The sequence below is a fragment of the Pseudonaja textilis genome, chromosome 13, assembly GCF_049901715.1.
Source record: "Pseudonaja textilis isolate UNSWEBS1 chromosome 13, rPseTex1.2, whole genome shotgun sequence".
NCBI classification, from domain to species: domain Eukaryota; kingdom Metazoa; phylum Chordata; class Lepidosauria; order Squamata; family Elapidae; genus Pseudonaja; species Pseudonaja textilis.
The window spans coordinates 18512404-18534717 of record NC_142002.1 but is presented as its reverse complement, the minus strand read 5'-3'; the positions used below and the strand labels follow the sequence as shown (position 1 = coordinate 18534717).

Here is a 22314-nt window from a genome sequence, read left to right as displayed (position 1 = left end):
TAGTCCTCAATATACAACTGCAATTGAGCCCAGAACTTCAGGTGCTAAGTGAGACATCAAGTGAATTTTGCCCTATTTTAGCAACCTTTCTTGCCCCCCTTGTTAAGTGAAACGCTGCAGCCATTCAGTGAGTCACACGGTCGGTAAGTGAATCCCCCTTCCCCACTGCTTGTCAGAAGGTCTCAAAAGGGGGTCACGCGACCTGCGACCGTCATAAATACGAATCGGTTGCCAATCCCTGAATTTTGATCACGTGACCATAGGCAGGCTGAACGGTCATAAGGGTGAGAAAAAACGGTCATGAGTCACTTTTTTTCCCAGTGCTGTTTTAACTTCGACCGATCACTAAATGAACCGCTGTAAGTTCGAGGACTACCTGTATCGGAGCGCAACAGGTAATTCTGATGAACCGATATTCTGTTGCCGGCGAATCTTAGATCTCCAATGGCAAAAAAGCAATAGAAAAGAATAGTTGATGGCCAGTGGTGGGATTCAAAAATGTTTTACTACTGGTTCTTTGGGCGTGGCTTAGTGGGCGTGGTATGGCTTGGTAGGTGGGGCTTCATGGGCGCGGTAGGGGAAGGATACTGCAAAATCCCCCTTCCCTCCCCACCCCACTAACCTGCTTTCCAGCTCCATTCTCCTGTGCAGGGCAACCAAAGGAGAGACAGCCAATCAGCTGGGACTTGGGAGGCGGAGAATAGATGGGGGCGGGGCCAGTCAGAGGTGGGAATGGCCGGTTCTTCGAACCACTCAAAATTTCCCCTACCGGTTCTCCAGAACTGGTCAGAACCGGCTGAATACCGCCTCTGTGGATGGCTAACCTCCATTTAAGCCAGGGGTGTCCAATTTTGGCAACTTTAAGGCCTTTGGACTTCAACTCCCAGAATTCCCCAGCCTGCCTGAATTTACTTTTGCTAGCCCTGTTAAGGGCTGTTTTTCAGGTTGCTGATGGGCTGGTATGTTTTATACACATTTTGTCTCAAACAAAATTACCGGTAAGGAATAGTTGCCCCTTCTCTCCGACGCCGCGGCAAGTTGCCAGGATAAACCCAAATTCCTTTCCCATTTGATTCTAATCCTGATTTACATTTCTCCAAACGTAAATCAGCCATTCATGGATTTATTTTCTGTTTGCGGGGAAACTTGTGTGGTTGCATCAATGGCTGTTACAAACTCTTAATGAGATACAAATCATTTGTTAGGGTTTTCTTTTTTAAAAAACAAAAAAACAACATTTTTCTTTTCTCACAATGAACAAATTGCCATCCGGTATTAAGGGAGTAAATCCAGTACTGTAATTTACAGCTGTTTATGAATTGATATATATTCATTAGTCTCCGAAGTGCCCTGAGCTAGTTGTTTTCATATTTAAAGCGTTTTTAAATCTCTCCGGTAGTACATATGACCGCTGGGCTTGCTGCAGCTTATAAAATCTTCAAACATTTTTGCCACGTGGTAAACGAAACTGAAGCAGGATCGGGAATAGCAAGCACGGGATAGAATTACTTTCAAATTAACCCAGGTTTTAAAGAAGCCCGCTAATTTCTACTCCCTCGTTGACATGAAAAAAAAAAATGAAGAAGGTAAAATGGTAAATGGAGCGAAATCTTCAGGACAGATTGTGCTTTATAGACACCCTAACTGTCATATCCCTGTTGGAGTCTGGCTCCGAGGGAGAGGAGGAACGCTTGACAGGGACTGGAAGCGTGGCTCTGGATGTTGTGGAGAAAATTCAGAGAAAGACCCAGGCCCGTCTCTTCTTCATCCTAGGGCACGCAGGGAGGAACGGATAAGGGAGAAACGTGAATGGCGTGGTCTATGGGGGAGGAAAGGGCCCTGATCCCCTTCATGGGCTGCAGCTGTGAGGACTGTTTAAAAGGACAAACTGCGCATGGCCCAGTGCTGGAAGCAAAGCATGAAATAATTCTAGTCTGTCAATTCTTATCTGAGTTCTGGCGTCCTTCCCAGTGTGTGTATTTCGACATCTGTGGACGTCTTCAAGCCCTTGTCCTGCCTTGTCTCATTAATTGCTATGGTTTGTGTTGTTTTTTTCTGTTCCTAATTTAGATGTATTTTGAGTTTGAATGGCATTTCCTCCTTTTCGCAGCTGTTTGTGGGGGAGTTTTTTCTCCAGTCAATGATAATTGGAGCTTTGAAGCCAAGTTGAAGGAATTAAAGGGACTTCACCTGTTTTTTTGTGACTTCGTTGCTTTTGTATCCCATCCTGGGTCATCACGCTAACTGATGTTTTCCACTGTTCCTGTTCGTCTTAGGGCAAAGGAGTACGAGAATGGAATGGAGTCCAAAAATGTCTCCTGTGAGTCTCCGTACAAAGCAAAGTAAGTCCTTCCTCCAGGTGAAAGCGTTGCCCGTCAGATTTGCACCCAGAACATCCGAGCAGAGTCCTCTTGTGTGCAGGATAGCCCGTCCCATTCTGGTATCTTTAGCCTCGGAGGTCTGCAGCTCCTACAATGGTAGAAAGGAACCGTTTCGCTGAATCAGCCACAGGATTTTTGAGTGGCTCCGTTTCAAAGCTATAGAACTTAGGTTCCTAGGGATGGAAGGGGCCTCGGAGGTCTTCTAGTCCAACCCCTTGCTTAAAGCAGGAGACCTATACAATCCCAATCAAAGGATTGTTCTTGGAAACCTCCAGTAATGGAGCACCTACAACTTCCGGAGACAAGAGGAATTCTGGGAGTTGAAGTCCAGAAGTCTTAAAAGTTGCCCAAGTTTGAGGGCCCCTGGATTAATCATTCCGTCAGGAAATTTCTCCTTAATTCAAAGTCAGGTCTCCTTTTGACAAGTTTCCATCTGTTTCTTCTCGTCCTGCCCTCTGGTACTTTGGAGGAAAGTTCTTTGTGGCAGCCCTCCCCAAATTTGGGGAAACTGCTATCATGTCCCCCCCCCCCCCAAAATCCTTTCCTTCGTTAGACTAGACCTCCCCACTTCCCTCAGCTGCTCATCACACGATTTAGGGAGAACAGATAAATAAACAGACGACTGGAAGGGAAAGAAATGGAGCCGATATAATTATGGATTGGTAGTCGTCAACTTACATTATGGTCGTAAGTCACAATGGTCTTTAGGTGAGTCATCACAGGATCGAGCCAGTTTCATGACATTTTTTTGTAGCAGTTGCTCAACCCATCAGACGTGTCGGTCATAAAGTGAGCCCCTTTGTTCCCTGTGGTCCAGGACATAAAAATTTCCCCCACTGATTTTCCTGGTCTTCCTCTTGTTATCCTTCCATCCTGCATCCATCAACTTTGCTTAGTCTTAGGTTTTGCTTTTGTGCTTGTTTTTGATCCAATAAATAAAGCATCCATTGCCCCTCTTTAAACTTTGGTGCAGAATTCCTCCTTCGGTACTTAAGGTAAAAGTAAAGGTTCCCCTCGCACATCCGTGCCAGTCATTTCCAGGTCCGTTACAAAGCCGAAGAAGAGCCAGCGCTGTCCAAAGACGTCTCCGTGGTCATGTGGCCGGCGGGACTAAACACCAAAGGCGCATAGAATGCTGTTCCCTTCCCACCAAAAGGGTCCCTATTTTTCTACTTGCAATTTTTTAACATGCTTTCGGTTGGCAGAAGCTGGGACAAGGAAATGGGAGCTCACTCCATAACGGGCGCTAGGGATTTGAACCGCCCAACTGCCAACCTTCCTGATCAACAAGCTCAGCGTCTTAGCCCCTGAGCCACCGCGTCCCTCTGAACTCCCTTCTAATTCCTCAGTGGGCCTGTTTTGGCCACTGTCCTTGGTACACTCCTAACCTGAGTTTCTCGTTGAAAGGGAAGATGGTTTCCCATTTTTGTCTTTGGGGCGGAAAAAGTTTAGGATATGCTGCGGGACATTGGATGATTTAAAAGAGAGAGACAGAAGAAAAAAACTTGCAGCCCGGCCCTTCAGGGAGAGACATAATAAGAGAAGCGTTGCCAGTCGGATAAGAAGCTAAATTGCCTTTATGGAACAAAACAAGAAAGAAAATAAACTTTGCATCTAGCTTTACCCTTTCCAATGTACACAGTAATTGTAGTGCTGATTAAAGGCAATGTTGCAACCAATTGTAAATGTAAATACTCTTACACAGCTTGTTGTTGCCACTATAAATATTGACAAATCTAAAGATGGTTGGCGTAGCAAAAAGAGACTGAAAGAGAGAGAGAGAGAGAGAGAGAGAGAGTCTCGTATACCCAGAAGTCATGAGCTAGTATAAAACTGCCTCCTTTAGATGTCAGTATTACATAAATTACATTTATGCTGGGTGGTTTTGCCCATCTGACTAGAAGATTTAAGAAGAATGGAGCCAAGTCTTAAGCTGTCCTTCTTTTGATGTTCTCTTATCCCCAGAACAGGAATATGATCTCTCTGGCCGTTGCCCACATCCAACTGAAGTATAGTTCCTAGAGTGTCCGTAATCATGGAAGATATGTTGAGAGAGTCATCTTCCACCCAATTCTCTTTTCTTCCCTTGGCTTGACTTCTTACAGGTAGAAGAGAAGTCTGTTTCAGATCTTATGGTGGAAGTGTCACTGGTGGCCTCTTCCAGATCCGAAGGTGGAAACATCACTGGTGGCCTCTTCCAGATCTGAAAGTGGAAGGATCACTGGTGGCCTCTTCCAGATCTGAAAGTAGAAAGATCACTGGTGGCCTCTTCCAGATCTGAAGGTGGAAGTGTCACTGGTGGCCTCTTCCAGATCTGAAGGTGGAAACATCACTGGTGGCCTCTTCCAGATCTGAAAGTGGAAGGATCACTGGTGGCCTCTTCCAGATCTGAAAGTGGAAACATCTTCTATGTAGACCTTTTGGAGCTTACGACTTCTTCAGGAGAGCAGGTCCACTCTCCATCTCTTTTACAATTTGGCATCTACCTGCATTTCCAAATTTTGGAAAGAGGTGGAAAACCGCATAGAACATCCTGGAAGTCTCATTTTGGTTTCAACCTTAGGGGAAAAAAAACCCTTCTAAATAAAAGAGATTTAAAACTTAAAAAAAAAAAACCCTCCATCGCCATCAATCAGATAGCAAAGTTGGATATCAATCAAATAAATGCAGGCAAAATAAACTTCTCACACATCCTGAAACTTGACAAGAGGTTCTGAGTTCCCATCAATTGTCAACCAAAGAAGAGACTGGAAGCAGGAAATAAGATTCACTTCTCTGAGCCAACAAAGAGCTCAGTCCAACGTTCACCTCAGTCTGGGCCAAGAACTTGAGCAATATGGTCAGACATGAAGTAATCAAAAGGAAAGGTAATTTTATATTCTGTACCGAGCCAGGAAAAGAACGAAGAAGACGGTTTTACGATGAGTCTTAAAAAGAAATGAATGGGAGGAAAAATGTAAAAACATAGAATTCCATTTGACTTGATTGGAGCTGGAAAAGTAGAGCCAGAAAGTAGAGTTGTCTTTTGAAAACTTAAACGATTGGCCTCACAAAAATGCTTGCTAGTGACAGGAAGGTTTTCTTTTTTTAAACAAAAAAACAAAAAGGCCTCAGTGTTTAAATAAAAACCATTTTAGAAAATAAACGTTGCTTCCAAGCCAGTTTATAGTTGTTAGGATAGAAGTTGTGGTTCTAAGTGGTTCTAAGAACCACTTCCCGCCGTTCTGTAGATCTCTTAGGAGTGCAAATTACACCGAATTCCTCATTAAAGTGGAGGAAGCAACCTTTAAAAATAAAAAAATATGCAGCTTATTTACCTGCTGTTTTTTTGCTCACTTTGTTTAGTAGTTTCCGTGAGAGCCATTACTATTTAATATACATTATTTCTATTATTTGATGCTACGCTCTCTGCTTCCCCTATTCTTTGAAATTGCCGCTTTGAAACGGCAGTGATCGGTACATCATCATTTTAAAATTGCTTTTTTTCTTTTCTTTTGCAAAATCAGTGCCAACCCATTCCACGATAGATTATTATTATCTTTGTACTAGGCCCCAACCATCCTACAAGCCAGGAAAAGAAACAGAATGTTCTCTACCTGCCTTTTACTTTTACACTGGCTTGGTGAAACTCTGCTGGGCTTAAGGACGGAACGCTTTCACTGGCTCCCGGGTGCTGTTGCACAATGACTCTAGATCAGGGCTCCTCCGACTTGTCAACTTTAAGACTTGTGGATTTCAACTTGGTGGAGTTGAAGTCCACAAGTTTTGAGGTTGCCAAGTTGGAAGACCTCTGCTGTAGATCATCTCTGCCATGCACAGGATTGAAACGAGTGGGATGTTGACGTTCTTGCGTGGGGTGACAAAAACTTTTCATGGGACCTTATGAGATTTTGGGGGGGTGGGGGAGGGGGGAGATTGTCCCCCAAAGATTTCTTAGCTACTGGCCAGGGGTCCTGGTTCTACTCCAACTCGCAGCTTCATTCATGCATTATTTAATTTATGTAGCCATCCAATTCACATATCCAGGTAGCCTACTTTTTATTTTTTTAATCCACCATGTGATAAAAAACCCATAAAAACACCTCCACCCCACCTCCCATGGTAGCACCAACACAATCAAATCAGCCACCCGATGGGCTCCATCTCCATTCGTGGTCCCCAGGCCCACTGACAAAACCATGTTTTTAAGACCTTTCAGAAAAACAACAGGGAGGCGGCCAACCTTACCTTGGAAGGAAAGATGTTCCATAAAGAAGGGGTCACCACCGAGAAGGCTCTTTTTTTGTGGTCCCACCAGAGGACAAGTTTTGGGATTTTTCCTTGCTTGAAAATAACTTGAGGCAAGGCTGACTCCCAACTGTGGTTCTTTCCTTCCAGATTCTGCTTGGTAATGGCCGGTCTAACTTTCCTGTCTGCCTTTCCTCTGTTTTGAAGGTTATTGTTAAAAGTGCTGAGGAATATTATTGTGTAATAATAATATGATGATTATATATGATGATTCTTGACTCTTGAGGAGTGTATCTTTTCTTTTATGTACACTGAGAGCATTTGCACCAAAGACAAATTCCTTGTGTGTCCAATCACACTTGGCCAATAAAAAATTATATTCTACTCTACTCTACTCTACTCTACTCTACTCTACTCTACTCTACTCTATTCTATTCCTTCTAATATTTATTCTATTCTATTCTATTCTATTCTACTCTACTCTACTCTACTCTACTCTACTCCATTCTATTCTATTTCTTATTCTATTCTATTTCTTATTCTATTCTATTCCTTATTCTATTCTATTTCTTATTCTATTCTACTCTACTCTATTTTATTCTATTTTATTCTATTTTAAATTCCATTCCACTCCACTCCACTCCACTCCACTCCACTCCATTCCATTCCATTCCATTCCATTCCATTCCATTCTATTCTATTCTATTCTATTCTATTCTATTCTATTCTATTCTAATATGGTCTTCCACAGGCAAACCTAGGAATAGCCAAAGACTTCCGCAGAGAGTCATTTTGTGCCCATCCTCTCCCGTGCCCATTTACCTAGGAGGACTCCCATGGAAAACTATCCACCGTAAACGTACCCAAGACGCGGGACTGATTGTCTCTTTTTAATCATTGCGCAGCGAAGATGGTCTCACTGAAATATTACTGGAATGTAACTTTCCCAGTTCTGAATGCTATTTCCTCCTCCCTCTCCTCCCCCCCCCCACTTTTTTTTCCTTGAAAGGCTACAACGATTGGTGAAAGATTTGCTGAAGCAGCTTCAGATTCAAGATGGTAGCAAAATCTCCGCTCTGGATAGGATTCTGGGAGATATTTCACGCATCCTGGAAAAAGAGGTAACTTTTCTGGCTCAATCATGTCACTTTTCTTGCTCAATCATGTCACGCCCTTCGATGCAACTCTTAATTCCTGATTCTTCCGGTGCATGCACTCTTGACTGAAGATTCACAAATCTGTTGAGTTTCTTGGATCCTCTTGGTGGCTTGGTTCACAGATCACATAGGCCACGAGCCATAGTTTGCAAGCCGCAAACTGGCTGAATTTCCCCTTTGCCGTAAGCCGCAAACAAGCCAACACTCAGGAGAAGCACAGTCAAATTCTGAATATTCATTATTATGCTGAAGGTATTTGAAATTGTGAGGTTAATGAATGGAAAAGATTAGAAAGCTAAAGTAGGCCGATGTGCCATTCTGTATTTCTTTCCCAATGTTGCTTTAAAAGAGACTCTTGACTATAAATACGGGGGAATTATTTTTATCCAGTTAATGCTAATTAGATTAACGTGATAAAATTAATTTCTCCATTAAATGCATTATTCTAAAACATTAACAGAAACTTTTTGTTTCTTTCATAAATTTAATACTCTACAGTTGTTTCAATTAAATCAACACCGCAAACCCTTTAATGCCAGATAGGGTGATATTCCATTCCCCTCCCCAAATAATTAAATTAATTGTTTTTCCAAAATCAACACATCAGGCTCTGAACAGTGTTTGCAGAGTCTGACACCCAAATGCCAGAATTTTACGTATTCAGTATGCTCTCTTATCAGTGTTTCCATTTTATTGCCTATATTTTCTGATTTTTGTTTTATCTCTGAGAGAGAGCCCTTTATCTTTTTCCACAGTCAGTTTTTTTTTAATGAAATTTTATTAAAGCAAATGATTAGCATGCTAAAACTGATGAAACCAGTTAAAGGTTCGTTCTATCGCTTGACATAAAATGTGCTGTACAATGACGTTTTGAAGGAGATTCTGATTTTTAAGACAGCCAGCTTTTATCTGGCCGAAATGTCCTTCTGAAATGACCCTGCAAGCAGGATTATTACTGGTTTGAAATCATCCCTAAAATGAGAAGCTTGCATAATTAAAATCGCAGCAGCTCCTCATAACTTTCAAAATGATGGATTGAGGAGGAAGTGTTCCTATTAACTTTGGAAAAAGGAGGGATAAATGTACTGGAGAACATGTTCCCTTCAACATTTTTCCATCCAATTTTAATTTGTTGCCCTTAAAGTCTTTGCGATCTTTAACAACACCGTTGTGAGAATCCGTAACACCTTAAAACCATGCCCTCCTCCTTAAAGCCAACTTCATGTTGATTGAGTTGAACATGTTCTTCTGCCTGTTGATTGAAAATGAATTTAAAATTGGGTTTTGAGTATCAGGAAAATAAGATCAACTTTGTGCAACTTATCGGCAACTTAACATGTGTGTGCCATTACTACAAGTAAACAGAATTTAAACAGGAGAGATTTGACCAGGAATTCCTCTGCCCTCCTCCTAATTATGCAGCCTCTTTTTAAAAATATCCAGCCAGGCTGCTGCTCCTAACTGGCAGGATGTCACACACAACCCTTCCTAAGTGAGTTCAAATCCGCCAAAGTTTATAAGCCGGTGGAAGTTAGAAGGCAAAAGGCTTCCTGACCCGTGCCGCCAAGTGTAATGTGGTACAATATCAGATTCTGACAAAGCCAGCCTCCGTTTGGGTTCATTGAAATGCGAATACCAGAAGCGGTAGAAGAAAAATAAATAAGGAGCAATCTGGCTGAAAGATTCGGGTTAGGTGACATCCATCACAAGGTCTCACCCGATTCTTCTCTGGAAAAGGAGGCCATGATGGATCTCACTGGAAGATCTCTGTGAGAGAAAAATGAGAAAAATCACACCGCTTTAGGAGCGTCCAGCTCAAACTTATTTGATAGCCCATCTATGGCTTTCTACACGAAAGGGAGGAGGAGGAGGAGGAGGAGGAGAAGGAAGGGGATGAGGAGGAAGGAGAGCAGGAAGGAGGAGAAACTTGGATAAGAGGAAGAAAGAGGAGGAGGAGGGAGGAAGTGGAGGAAAGAAGGAGGAGGAGGAAGTAGAATAAAAAGAACAAGAAGAGGAGGAAGAGGAAGAGGAAGAATTCCCCATCTTGATTTGAACAAACCAATTCCCACAGCATCTCATGCAAAAAACAAAACAAAACTGGCTTTAAAAATACTGTTTCCCTTCTTCTGATGGTTCTCTTCATTTTTTTCATCTTTAATGAAGTTTCTTTTCATTCTGCATAATCTTTTGCAATATTTTTACGCCATCCACCCAGAGTAGCCAATGGAATAAAATAGTTTAAAGTGGATTAAATTATATCGCCGGTTAAAAAGCTACCATTAGGTTTGACCTGGGAAGGAGAGTGTGTGTGTGTGTGTGTGTGTGTGTGTGTGTGTGTGTGTGTTTAAAGGAAACAAAACCCAAATTTTATGCAGCTTGCAACACTTCTGTAACTCAAAGGTTTATTGGGATAGAGCTGACCCTGTAATAGGACCGTGGCTTTAGTATAAATAATTTAAATCTTATACAGAAGACAAACTGTTCTTTAGGCCTCGGGGTGGATTAGGATAAGCAAACATATGTACAATATTACAAATATATGTTCTTAATTGGCCCCTGTAAGGCGAGGGTGTGTATATATTTTAACAGGAAAACATAGATTCTTGTTACTAGCATTGATATCCATCAGCTAATAGAAAAACAGATATGGATTTTCCCAGGGATTGCTATAAACATGAACTTTAAATGTTTTTTCAAACAAGCCTGTGGTTTAATCAAACCTGTATTTTCCCCCTTATCGCCAGGAGATATCTGTCTTTCAGTTGTACAGTTGGAAGTAGCATAGATTGTATTTCTGATTCTTTCTGTAATTACACCATTGCTAATTGTGTCGTAATACAGTAACCTAAACAAACATTTATTGAATTTTCTTCGCAAATTCACCGCAAGTTGTACTATTACAAGGAGACATTGGGTAGTGAATGCATAGAGCAAACAACATCGGTGAATAACGCTATTGACTTTCTTTTGTTAAAAAAAAAAATTACAGCCTTTTTCCCCCGTCTAAATAGGCTGAATAAATTAGCAACTTGGACTTGAGAGAAAAATCAGTCGGGTATTACATGCAGTAAAATAAAAATCACAAATTGAAAAGCAGAATTCTTATATCCGGTAACAAAAATAAATTCACCAAAATTTTAATCCTTAACAATAAATAAATAAATAAATAATGCTGGGAACAAAATAACTTTTTGAAAATAATTCCATCAATTTGATATCCAGCAGTTGCGTTGTGGCACAGCTCCCATCATGCCCCAATTTATGACCTCCTGATTAGGAAGATGGGATGTGTATTCCAACACATGGCTCTCAAGACTCTGAATTCTTCTTTTTTTTTACCCAAGATTTGTTTTTACTCAGTGTCAAAAAGGCCGGATGGGTCATTTCGCTGATGGTTAAAATGAAGATCTCTACACACAAACTCCATATAATTCTTCAGTTTTTATATGGCACATTTTTCTTTGTGTTCTTCTCAGTCAATGTATAATTAGCCATAGAGAGACAACCTTCAAAACCATGGGAGATAGCTGGGCTACGTTGACCCAACAATCTTCTTAAGTCTGGTTGTTATCACACAAGTTTCATTCCTAACAGGTTGGGGAAAACTGGTGTTGGGACAAGATTCAATGGGTCTTTAAACAGGGGGTTCTGGGAGTTGAAGACCCAACCATCTTAAAATTGCTGAGGTCTCCTCCTCCTCTTTTTCCTCCTTCTCTTCCTCCTCCTGCTCCTCTTCTTCCTCCTCTTCCTGCTCTTCTGCTTCTTCCTCCTCTTCCTCCTTTTCCTCCTCTTCCTCCTCCTTTTCCTGCCCTTGTTCTCCTCTTCCTACTCCTTCTCTTCTTCCTCTTCCTCCTTCTCCTCTTCCTCTTTCTCCTCCTCCCCTTCTTCACTTTTTCTTCCTCTTCCTCCTCCTCTACCTCCTTCTCCTTGTCCTCCTCTCCTCCTTCTCTACTTTTTCTTCCTCCTCCTCCTCCTCCTCCATCTTTCTCCTTAAGCATTTGTCTGCCAGCCCTGAAGTATCGTTATTCCTGTCTGTCCTAATCAATAGGGTCAGGGGAGATGGGTTTCCGCGGCTGCCATGCTGTTTCTGACACACAGCATCCGTAGTCATTTCCAGAAGCCGGCTGTAATTCTCTTGTTAAATCATGAGTTGAGAGAAATCCGTAGACACGGTTTGCTTGTCGGGAGAGGGGTGGGGGAAAGAGAAGGATCAGTTTTGAGAGTGTCAGTTTTCCTGACGAGGAGGAGGAGGAGAGGGAGACTGTTAATTGAATTTCCCCCAGGAGCATCAGAAAAAGAGAGAGAGAGAGAGAGAAATAAACCCCAGACCCCCACAACCTTACAACAAAGCCAGGAGGCGGGAACTGTCATTGCAGAAAAGCTGCTTACATTGATTTAACTTTGCTAATGGTCGGGGTTGAACAAGGAATTGCCCCTGGGGAAAAGAGACTCTGTCTCCTTCCCCCACCCCACACACACACACACACACACTCAAAACCTGTCCCTCTTAGCTTTTTCTTTAAAAAGAAAAAAGGAAAGAACCCAATTGGTACAAGCCCAGGAGCGCTTGCTTTAAAAAAAATAATAATAACATGGGCGTGGGTGTTTTTTTTTTTCCACGAGAGAAATAAAAGAGGTTTGAAGTAAATGAGAAAGCCAGTTGGGTCTTAGCGGTGAAGGCATCCGGCCAGAAACCTGGGAGACGGTGAATTCTAGCGCCACCTTAGCCAGGGAAGCCAACTGGGTGACTTTGGGTCAGTCCATCTCTCTCTCTCTCTCTCTCTCTCTCTCTCTCAGCCCAACTCCGCGCAGAGAAACCAGCCCATTTCTGGTCCTTGATCCCTTTTCGTTTTATTCGTTCATGCGTTTCGATTTTTACAGCCTCCCAACTCAAGCAAGGGGCTCTCCCGTGTTTTCTCCCAGAGTGCCGGGCACCAGGCGTAGCAACGGAAAGATCCACGTTTCTGTAGGTTTTAACCCAAAGCACTTGTTTCGTACACTTATTCAGTCAAGAGCCGGGCTGCAAAATATGGCGAAGCGCTTAAAATAACAGGCCCTTTGAGCGATTCTTCCTCATTTAAAAAAAAAAAAAAAGTGTAGCGTATGTGCGGGGAAGTTAATTGCAGAGGAAGATGAAGATTTTTGCAAGCCACGGCAAATGCGTCCAAAAGTAGAAAAAGTCACTTGACGTCTCCTTTCCTAACCCAAATTTTTTCCCCCCAAATTTTTTCCCCCGGCTTGACTTCAGGGGGAAAAAAAAAGAAGGAAACAGCCTTAAAATTCCCACTTCTTCGGCTATTATTTTGTTTTATTTATTTTTTAAAATTTAGTAAATTTTATTTAGTTTTCAAAATTTAAAAACAGAAAATTTATACCTCATTATATCAACGTCAAGACATCTATTACATTCCCTTATCACCTTTCTATATACACGTTTCTTTCATTATACAATTTCAACTTAATATATAAATAGATATAGATAGATATGAATATAGATATAAGTATTTACATAGTTTCTTCTTCTTTACCTAATTGCCATTTTGATTTCTTTTTATTCTTAAACCATTCGTACCAGGCATCCCAGACATTATAATATATCGACTCTTCTTTGTCACTTAATTTCATTGTTAATCTGTCCATCTCTGCACAGTCTAAAAATTTTTTAATAATTTTTTTATAATTCAGCTGTTATTTTAATCACCACTCCGTGGACTGCTCTGCAAATTTTTGCAAGCATTGCAAATGACTCCCCGAGTTTCCTCTCTGCTTTGAACCGCTAACACCGGGGAATTTTTTTACACATCAAGCAACAAATTTGGGGGGCTGGGCTGCAGATTCCATTTCATTTTCTCTTTTTTTAAAAAATAGACCCTCGGTCCTGAGGTCAGGTATTTACATTTCAGCCCAGTGTTTGTCGTAACTGTGAAATCTTGGGGAGGGGTGGGGGGGCGCGACTGCCAGCAGTCAGACAATGTTTATCGTGGCACAGAGACAGTCAAGAATGTCGGCTTGGCGGGTTGCAGAGGCCGGCTGGCTTATTTACACTAGAATCTGCACATTGTCAGAATAGAATAGAATAGAATAGAATTTTTTTATTGGCCAAGTTAATAAAGGAATTTGTCTTTGGTGCAAATGCTCTCAGTGTACATAAAAGAAAATATACATTCGTCAAGAGTCAAGAATTATAAGGTACAACACTTAGTGATAGTCATAGGGTACAATAAGAGTAGAGTAGAATAGAATAGAATAGAATAGAATAGAATAGAATAGAATAGAATAGAATAGAATAGAATAGAATAGAATAGAATTCTTTTATTGCCCAAGTCTGGTTGGACACACAAGGAATTTATCCTGGTGCAAATGCTCTCATGTACATAAAAGAAAAGATACATACATTCGTCAAGAGTCAAAAGGTACAACACTTAATAATTTGTCTTAGGGTACAATAGGAATAGAACAGAGTAGAGTAGAGTAGAGTAGAATAGAATAGAATAGAATAGAATAGAATAGAATAGATATTGGAATGAAGGAATGGAATAGAGAATAGAATTAGAATAGAATAGAATAGAATAGAATAGAATAGAATAGAATAGAATAGAATAGAATAGAATAGAATAGAATTCTTTTTTGGCCAAGTGTGATTGGACCCACAAGGAATTTGTCTTGGTGCAAATGCTTTCAGTGTACCTAAAAGAAAAGATACATTCGTCAAGAGTCCAGAATCATCAGGTACAGCACTTCATAATCTTCAGCAAGCCGCTTTCGGTGGGCGGGCGGCTGTTTTCCCAGGGTGGGTTTTCATTTTGGAGAGCAGCTCCGTTTCCACCACCACAACGTACGTCTTGAACCACAATTCAGAGATTCACAAGAGTTGGAAGGGACCTTGGAGGTCTTCCAGTCCAACCCCCTCCTCAAGCAGGAGACCCAGTATCTCTTCAGGTAAATTGTCATCCAGTGTCGTCTTGAAGGCCTCCAGGGACGGAGCCACACACAACCCCTGAAGGCAAAAGCCCTTCCACTAGTTCATTGTCGTAACCGTCCGGAAGTTTCTTCTGGGTTCTGAAATTTTAAGAGACTTTTCGAATGGAGATCTTGATCAAGCTTTTGAAGAGCGTGCTTCTGCAGGTCTCCCAAAGGTGCTTTTTCATGAGGCAACTGGACTTTTCTTGTTTTTTTTTCTTTTTTTGAAGACATTTCGCTTCTCATCCAAGAAGCTTCTTCAGCTCGGACTGGGATGGTGGAGAATGGAAGGATTTATATTCCTTGCAGAATATAAACTTGCAAGCTCTGACTGGATGGTGAGGAAGGATTTATATTAGGGATGTTGCAACGGTCATAAGTGTGAGAAACGGCCCTCAGTCCCTTTTTTTCAGCGCCGTTGTAACTTGGAACGGTCACTAAACGAACTCTCGTAAGGACTTCTTGTAATAACCCCGAACCAGTCAGGCTGATCAATTTTTTTCCCTGCAAGGGTATTTTCAGCTGCCTCCTGCCAGCATCTAGCTTGTCTCTCGAGGTTGAAGGAGAAGAGGAATCAAAATTTTGCTCCCATTTTTATTTTATTTTTAAAAAAAAACTTGGCTTATTTATCCTTTGGGGAAGGAGGGGGGAAAAGGCTTAATATCCATCCGTCTCCTTCCTTATTTTAAGCATCAAGTTAGGACCTCATTTTTCTTGGCACAGAAGCTGGATAATTAGTTTTGTGTGTATGGGGGAGCGTGGGGGTGGCAGGGTTGTCTTCTGGTTTTATTTACAACATTGTTAGTCTAGGATCCTTGCCAAGAATAATCGGAGTACGTTTTAGTCCTAGGAGGGTGTCTTTAAGAACGGATGTGTTTTTCATTAAAAAAAAAAATACAAATTTCCGAAAACAGAGAGATGATTTTAAAGGAGGGGTGTCCAACCTTGGCAATTTTTAAGACCTGTGGACTTCACCTCCCAGAATTCTCCAGGAGTTGAAACCCACAGATCTTAAAAGTTGTCAAGTTTGGGCAACCCTGCTTTTAAAATCTTCCTTTAGATTCGTGGTATTTGTCCGATGTTGCTCTGTTTGGCCCTTTGGCTTTCAGTCTGCCCCTGTAAGTCCTTGTTCATACAGTTTAGTATAAAATCCTAGAATACTTTCCCATTCATTTCTTTAGAATCATTTCCAGGTCGACCAACACAGAGTTGCTTCAAGATGTGTCACGAACAATCCCAGCTAACAAGTCCAAGTGTGTTGGAGCAGGGCAGAAAGTTTGATGGACTTTTTATTTTCTAGGTTACTGCCTGTTTCCTTGAGATTTTGGTAGTCCTACTGAGATCTGTGGAGTCCTTGTTGCTTTTTGAGCTCGCTTGCTTTCTTGCAGACGTTTCATGACCCAACTAGGTAACCTTATCAGTGCTAGAAGGAAGTGGGGCTTGTAGGCGGGAGGATTGTGGGGTCCTTGGTGGTCTCTGAGCTCAATTGTTTTCTTGCAGACATTTCATGACCCAACGAGGTAATATCATCGATACTCTGATGGTGTGGATGGTGCTCTAATGGTGATGGTGATCATCAGGTAGTGATGCTCAGAGAAACATCAAGGAAGCATCAAGAAACACCTGCAAGAAAACCCACCAAGTTTAAAGAGCAACAAGGACCCCACAGGTTTAACCCTGAACTGCAAATATTTTCTTCTTTTCACTAATGAGATGTTTCGGAAATTGAGCTTTATCATAAACTTCCTTTTTTTCCCCCACCCTCCGTGTTCTACCAAACTCCACAAATCACAGTGGTGAATTTCAACCTGGACCATTGCTCTTAAAGTGAGAAAAATCATGTCCACCACTAAGACTTTCCTGCTGTCGGGATGCTGACCTCTGCTGACCGATCTCAGCATTAAACCAGTTTTTTTGTTCTTGTTCTTTTTTTGCTTAACATGCGACCTTGACCAGTGGAATTAGAAGAGCCATTGAAGACACGTTGGCTCTGTTTCTCCTACACTCCAAAGCTACCTAGATATTCCTCCTCTGAATATTTTTGGTGTGAAAACTACAGAAACCTGAATAATCAACTCTTTCTCCAAATGTTTCTGCCTACCCGATACATTCCAGTAGAGTAGTTGTACTCCAAGTCTCTACGGTTCAATGTGGTCTTATGGGACCAAGGAAGCATGTCTTTTCTGTCATGGCTATGGTTTGTACAAGCGTGGTGCATTGAATCAACCACTGTTGGCTGCGTTCACTCATCCTACTAAGCTCTTAATCATGGTTTTCAACCCAACAGAGGTTAAGTTCAACCCAACCAACCAGACTCAGGGTGTGAACCTGTCCTGAGTCGTTTTACTAATCAGCCATGCCCATGTCACAATCCAGCACTCAAGTAGATAGACAGATTTCCCTCTCGTTCTCTTCCAGGGAACGTGAGGGGTGGTGGCCTTCAACCGTGAATTGATGCCTTGCTTGAAAGCAAGACCCTCCCATTAATGTACCCCCTCTTCCTTTTGTGTCCTCCTCTCCAGAATGGGGCAGATCAGGTCGCCTTCCACGTGGCTGGCGGGTTCTCCGCTCTGGAGCAAGTCCTTCAAGTTGCGACCATGTCCATCAACCTGAACTCCGTTTCAAGAATCCCTTTGAAGTAAGTCTGACGCTGCTTTGCCAGTTGTAGACCACTCAATAAATTAATGTCGTTCGTGCTCAGGATAACTTTTCTGGCTCCTTTTCTGCCTGGCTGTAATTTTCATAGCTGTCCATCTGTCGGATGGTTTATGGAGATTTTTTTATGGCTGTGTCCTTCTTGAGAAGTTCTACCTCGCTCAAAATGACATGTCCAAAGGCTGGGCTTGCATCCCTTCTTCTCAAGGAGACGACAAGGGTCAACAGCTCCCTGTATCTATCACTCTTTCTTTCTTTCTTTCTTTCTTTCTTTCTTTCTTTCTTTCTTTCTTTCTTTCTTTCTTTCTTTCTTTCTTTCTTTCCTTCCTTCCTTCTTCCTTCCTTCCTTCCTTCTTTCTTTCCTTCCTTCCTTCCTTCCTTCTTTCTTTCTTTCTTTCTTTCCTTCCTTCCTTCTTTCTTTCTTTTTTCTTTCTTTCTTTCTTTCTTTCTTTCTTTCTTTCCTTCCTTCCTTCCTTCCTTCCTTCCTTCCTTCCTTCCTTCCTTCTTTCTTTCTTTCTTTCTTTCTTTCTTTCTTTCTTTCTTTCTTTCTTTCTTTCTTTCTTTCCTCCACCAGAAGAAACGCAGGTATCCTGAGATATTATCTGGAGTGTTTCGAATAAGTTGGGAGCAAGTGACGAAAGACAAAAAACAAGGAAGTGAAAAAAGAAAGCTGCTCTCTCTCTCACACACACACACGCATACACACAGCTTCAGATTGTGCAAATAGAGAGCTCTTTGTATGAGTTCAGAATCTCCACACCGGCTTTTGGCGTGGATCCTTGACTGGAGGTTTAGGGCAAGTGGGCAATCAATCATAGCCAGACATTGGCAGGGACCAGTTTTGTGACTTTTAAAAAGCTCGTCGGCACTTTAACCCTAACGTGAAGCCTTTGGATACAACCCTGCATGGATTTTTTTTTTTTTTTTTTTTTGTAGTCAGAGCAAATTTTCAAATCACCAAAGTTATGGCAACCGCAGAAGGTGATCGCGGCTAGTTCATAATGTAGGATCCAGTCCTCTGTCGAAATCAATGCCAATCAGGAACAGATTATTGGGGACGAGCAAACTCTGTGTTCTGCTAGCAATCGCAAATTTTTCTCTCCCCTTGTTTCCTTATGTTGGTTTTACTTTTTTCCCATCAATAATAAATTTGCAATCTATTTGTTTAGGAAAAAAACAGAAGTGATTCAATATAGGGATCAAACAAATGTGTTTGTTTTTAATTCATATCAAATGTTTCCTCCAGGAGCTTAACATTGCCCCTCCCCTGAACAACCTTCAAACCCTAAAAATATTAAGTTTTAGAGCTGAGCAAATATTTGAACTTCGTTTCTCTAAATGCAGCCAAATACTCCTTTGTCCTTTGTAACTCTGTTGGATCAAAGCAGCTTTCTTCTGTGCTGTCATTCAGTGGAGGGATTGTTTCATTGGATATCTTCATTTTAAAAAAAACAAATAAACATTTATTTATTTATTTTTGAAAAATGGTTTGCGGATGCTAAACGGCTCACCTTTAACAGTTACATAGCGGAAGACAAGAATTTATCTGTGCAATATAACAAACTTGGCAGATTTATAAAGCTCTCTCCAGTGAATGTCTTGGAGTAAAAGCTGAGCAGAGTTTCTGCAAATTAAGGCACAAATTAGATTTGGCATCACAGGTGCCCATAGTCAAAAAAACCGAAGACGTTCCTTCAATGACTCTGGGATTTTATTCATGAGATCATTTTTATTTGCTAAATAATGCGATACGTATAATCTTGGCGTGTGATTCATTCTTCCGGTTAATTTCAATGCAGCCCCTCTTAAAGAAAATTAAGCAGTTTTATTGGGATTTACGATCAACGCAAAACTGCCCAGTTAAATGCTGTGCCATCAGCTCTTAAAACTGATTTAGTGAGGTTCAAGCTTGGTTTAATTCAGTAGCGATCCTCAAGCAATTTGTGTTAGTTTTAGGTACCATCATAATCTCTCTCTCTTTTTTTTTCCCCCTTCTGGGGGCATTTGGGTGGGATGAAATTGGGAGGAAATTTTAAAATAATAGCAACAATAAGAAACGAATTAATAGTTCCCTTTAACCAGCCCAACTGCAAAAGGACTTATTGTTAAGTGGGGATATCACAAGTTAAAACAACAAACCCGCTTGGAAACATCCACCATTTGACGCTTGTCTGGGAGACTTTGAGAAAAAAGTGGTGACAGTTGACAGCTGTTTTTTTTTTTTAATAAGATTAAAATAAAGAAATTAGGTTTATTGACTTAAATCTCCCATTTAACACATCCAACCTCCTGGGGCTTGCTCTCTCCTGACATTTGCACATCTGAATTTTCAAAAGCAGCAGCATAACCGAACTTGTGCCAGGAATCTTTCTAAATTCTTTCTAATTATAGCCATTAACAAGCTTATGTCACTCTGTCTCTCTTGTGAAGCCAGCACCCACCCCACCCCACGCCAGATTCTCAAGTCCAACCACGTTGCCGTGGAAAAATAAATGGCATCAGTTTGTTCGTTTGTTTATATCGAATCTTTTTCTGTCTGGGGATCTTCAAATGTTGGAAACTTTCCCAACTCCTCACATTATAATCCCAGAAAGAGGCGGGGTGTGTGTGTGTGTGGAATCACTGGGAAAATGACAACTTCAGGAATGTTGTTGTGTCAAAATTGGGATAATAATTTTGAAAGGCTCAAGTATCCTCTGCTTTCTGGAATAAACACTTAGATCAGCTGATGGTTTAAAAGAACATGATAAAACATCATATATATATATATATATATATAGAGAGAGAGAGAGAGAGAGAGAGAGAGAGAGAGAGAGAGAGAGAGAGAGGAGCTCAATTCTTGATTTTAAAAAGATAGACATAATTAGTTTTAAATGTCATTTATCCGATCTAAATGTATATGCACGTTTGGTCGAGAGAATGCTTCTTAGCAAATTCTGTAGCTTGATTGATAGTTTTCACTAATTGACTGAAAATAAACTATCCCAGACACAATTATTGATTACATGCAGGATATCCTGATGATAATTCAGGTCCAGGACATCAAAGAGAGTGCTTATATAATTATTATATTAAATCATTACCATCACCACAACTTAATACTCTCTGAACATTTTAATAACTACTTTATACCTATTTCTTAACTTCCACGTTTAAACTCTCTAATCAAATCAAACAATAGTGTGTATGTGTGTGTTTATTTTTATGTATTTTTAAAGCCAAGTCAACCTATTGATACATTGGGTTGAAAAAAACCATTATAAAGCCAATAGGACAGAATATTTGTAGTTCGGACTTGGACTGTGGAGTCCTTGATGCTCTCTGGACTTGGTTGTTTCCTTGAAGACATTTCATTACCCAAGTAGGTAACATCATCAGTGCTAGTTGTTGTACATTTCTATATGCAGAGCCATTATAAAAAGCATCCCATGTTAGACATCTTTGAGCTAATCTGGCTGCAAGCCTAAAGGATAAAATCCTTCTCCAGTGGACCAGTTAAAATAGGGTGAGGAGAGAATGGGGGCCAACACTTAGACGGCAATATATCCAATAACTAAGCCATAATTTGGTGAAACGAAGGTTAGTCTTCCCATAAAAATCTCGATGGATAATTCTCTTAAGGCAACTGGGGTTTACGCTCCTTGCAAGTTGTGGTAGAGGCAGAATGTTATTCCACCATTCCCCTTGCCGATTCACAAGCTCCAAATAGACCACGGTATCCTATTAAGCCCATAAACAAACAGACAAATCTCCTTAATCCCAGTGAGATTAAAACAGAGCCCCCAGGACCCCTTTTGTCTGGCTGCAAAAAAGTCATTTATTTATTTTTTTAAATCAAAGGTACTTTTCCCTGGACCTGTTGCATATGCTTGGTGGAGGAGAATTACGCTTGACAATAAATAGCTTGGAGCTGTCACGGAGTACCAAGTAAACTGTGATGCTATGTATCATAAGAAAATTAAGGATAAAAGATAAAGATCCTGGGGTAAACCTTCCCTTCTCTTCCATCTTTTTCCTTTCCTTTTCCTTTCCTTTCTTTTCCCTTTCCCTTTCCCTTCCCTTCCCTTCCATCCTTTTCCTTTCCTTTTCCTTTTCCTTTCCTTTCCTTTTCCTTTTCCTTTCCTTTTCCTTTCCTTTTCCTTTCCTTTCCTTTTCCTTTTCCTTTCCTTTCCTTTCCTTTCCTTTTCCTTTCCTTTCCTTTCCTTTCCTTTCCTTTTCCTTTCCTTTTCCTTTCCTTTCCTTTTCCTTTTCCTTTCCTTTCCTTTTCCCTTCCCTTCTCTTCCATCTTTTTCCCTTCCCTTCCATCCTTTTCCTTTCCTTTTCCTTTCATTTTCCTTTCATTTTCCTTTCCCTTTCCTTTCCTTTTCCTTTCCTTTCCTTTCCTTTTCCTTTCCTTTTCCTTTCCTTTCCTTTCCTTTTCCTTTTCCTTTCCTTTCCTTTTCCCTTCCCTTCTCTTCCATCTTTTTCCCTTCCCTTCCATCCTTTTCCTTTCCTTTTCCTTTCATTTTCCTTTCCCTTTCCTTTCCTTTTCCTTTCCTTTCCTTTTCCTTTCCTTTCCCTTTCCTTTTCCTTTTCCTTTCCTTTCCTTTTCCTTTCCTTTCCTTTTCCCTTCCCTTCTCTTCCATCTTTTTCCCTTCCCTTCCATCCTTTTCCTTTCCTTTCCTTTTCCTTTCCTTTCCTTTTCCTTCCCTTCTCTTCCATCCTTTCCTTTTCCTTTCCTTTTCCTTTCCTTTTCCTTTCCCTTTCCTTTTCCTTTCCTTTCCTTTTCCTTTCCTTTCCTTTTCCCTTCCCTTCTCTTCCATCTTTTTCCCTTCCCTTCCATCCTTTTCCTTTCCTTTTCCTTTCCTTTTCCTTTCCTTTTCCTTTCCTTTTCCTTTCCTTTTCCTTTCCTTTCTTTTCCCTTTCCCTTCCCTTCCATCTTTTTCATTTCCTTT

At 41.0% G+C, this 22314-nt stretch overlaps 1 protein-coding gene across 2 annotated transcripts in view; it reads left to right on the top strand.

The window, feature by feature from the left end:
* The window catches only part of SCAPER (S-phase cyclin A associated protein in the ER), a 98296-nt gene that overhangs the window by 42438 nt on the left and 33544 nt on the right, over window positions 1–22314 (top strand). For both annotated transcript variants that reach the window (XM_087941617.1, XM_087941616.1), the window contains exons 22-24: window positions 2277–2342; window positions 7618–7729; window positions 17248–17363. In XM_087941617.1, coding sequence (XP_087797743.1) covers window positions 2277–2342; window positions 7618–7729; window positions 17248–17363 — 294 coding nt within the window. The remainder of the gene's footprint in view (window positions 1–2276; window positions 2343–7617; window positions 7730–17247; window positions 17364–22314) is intronic.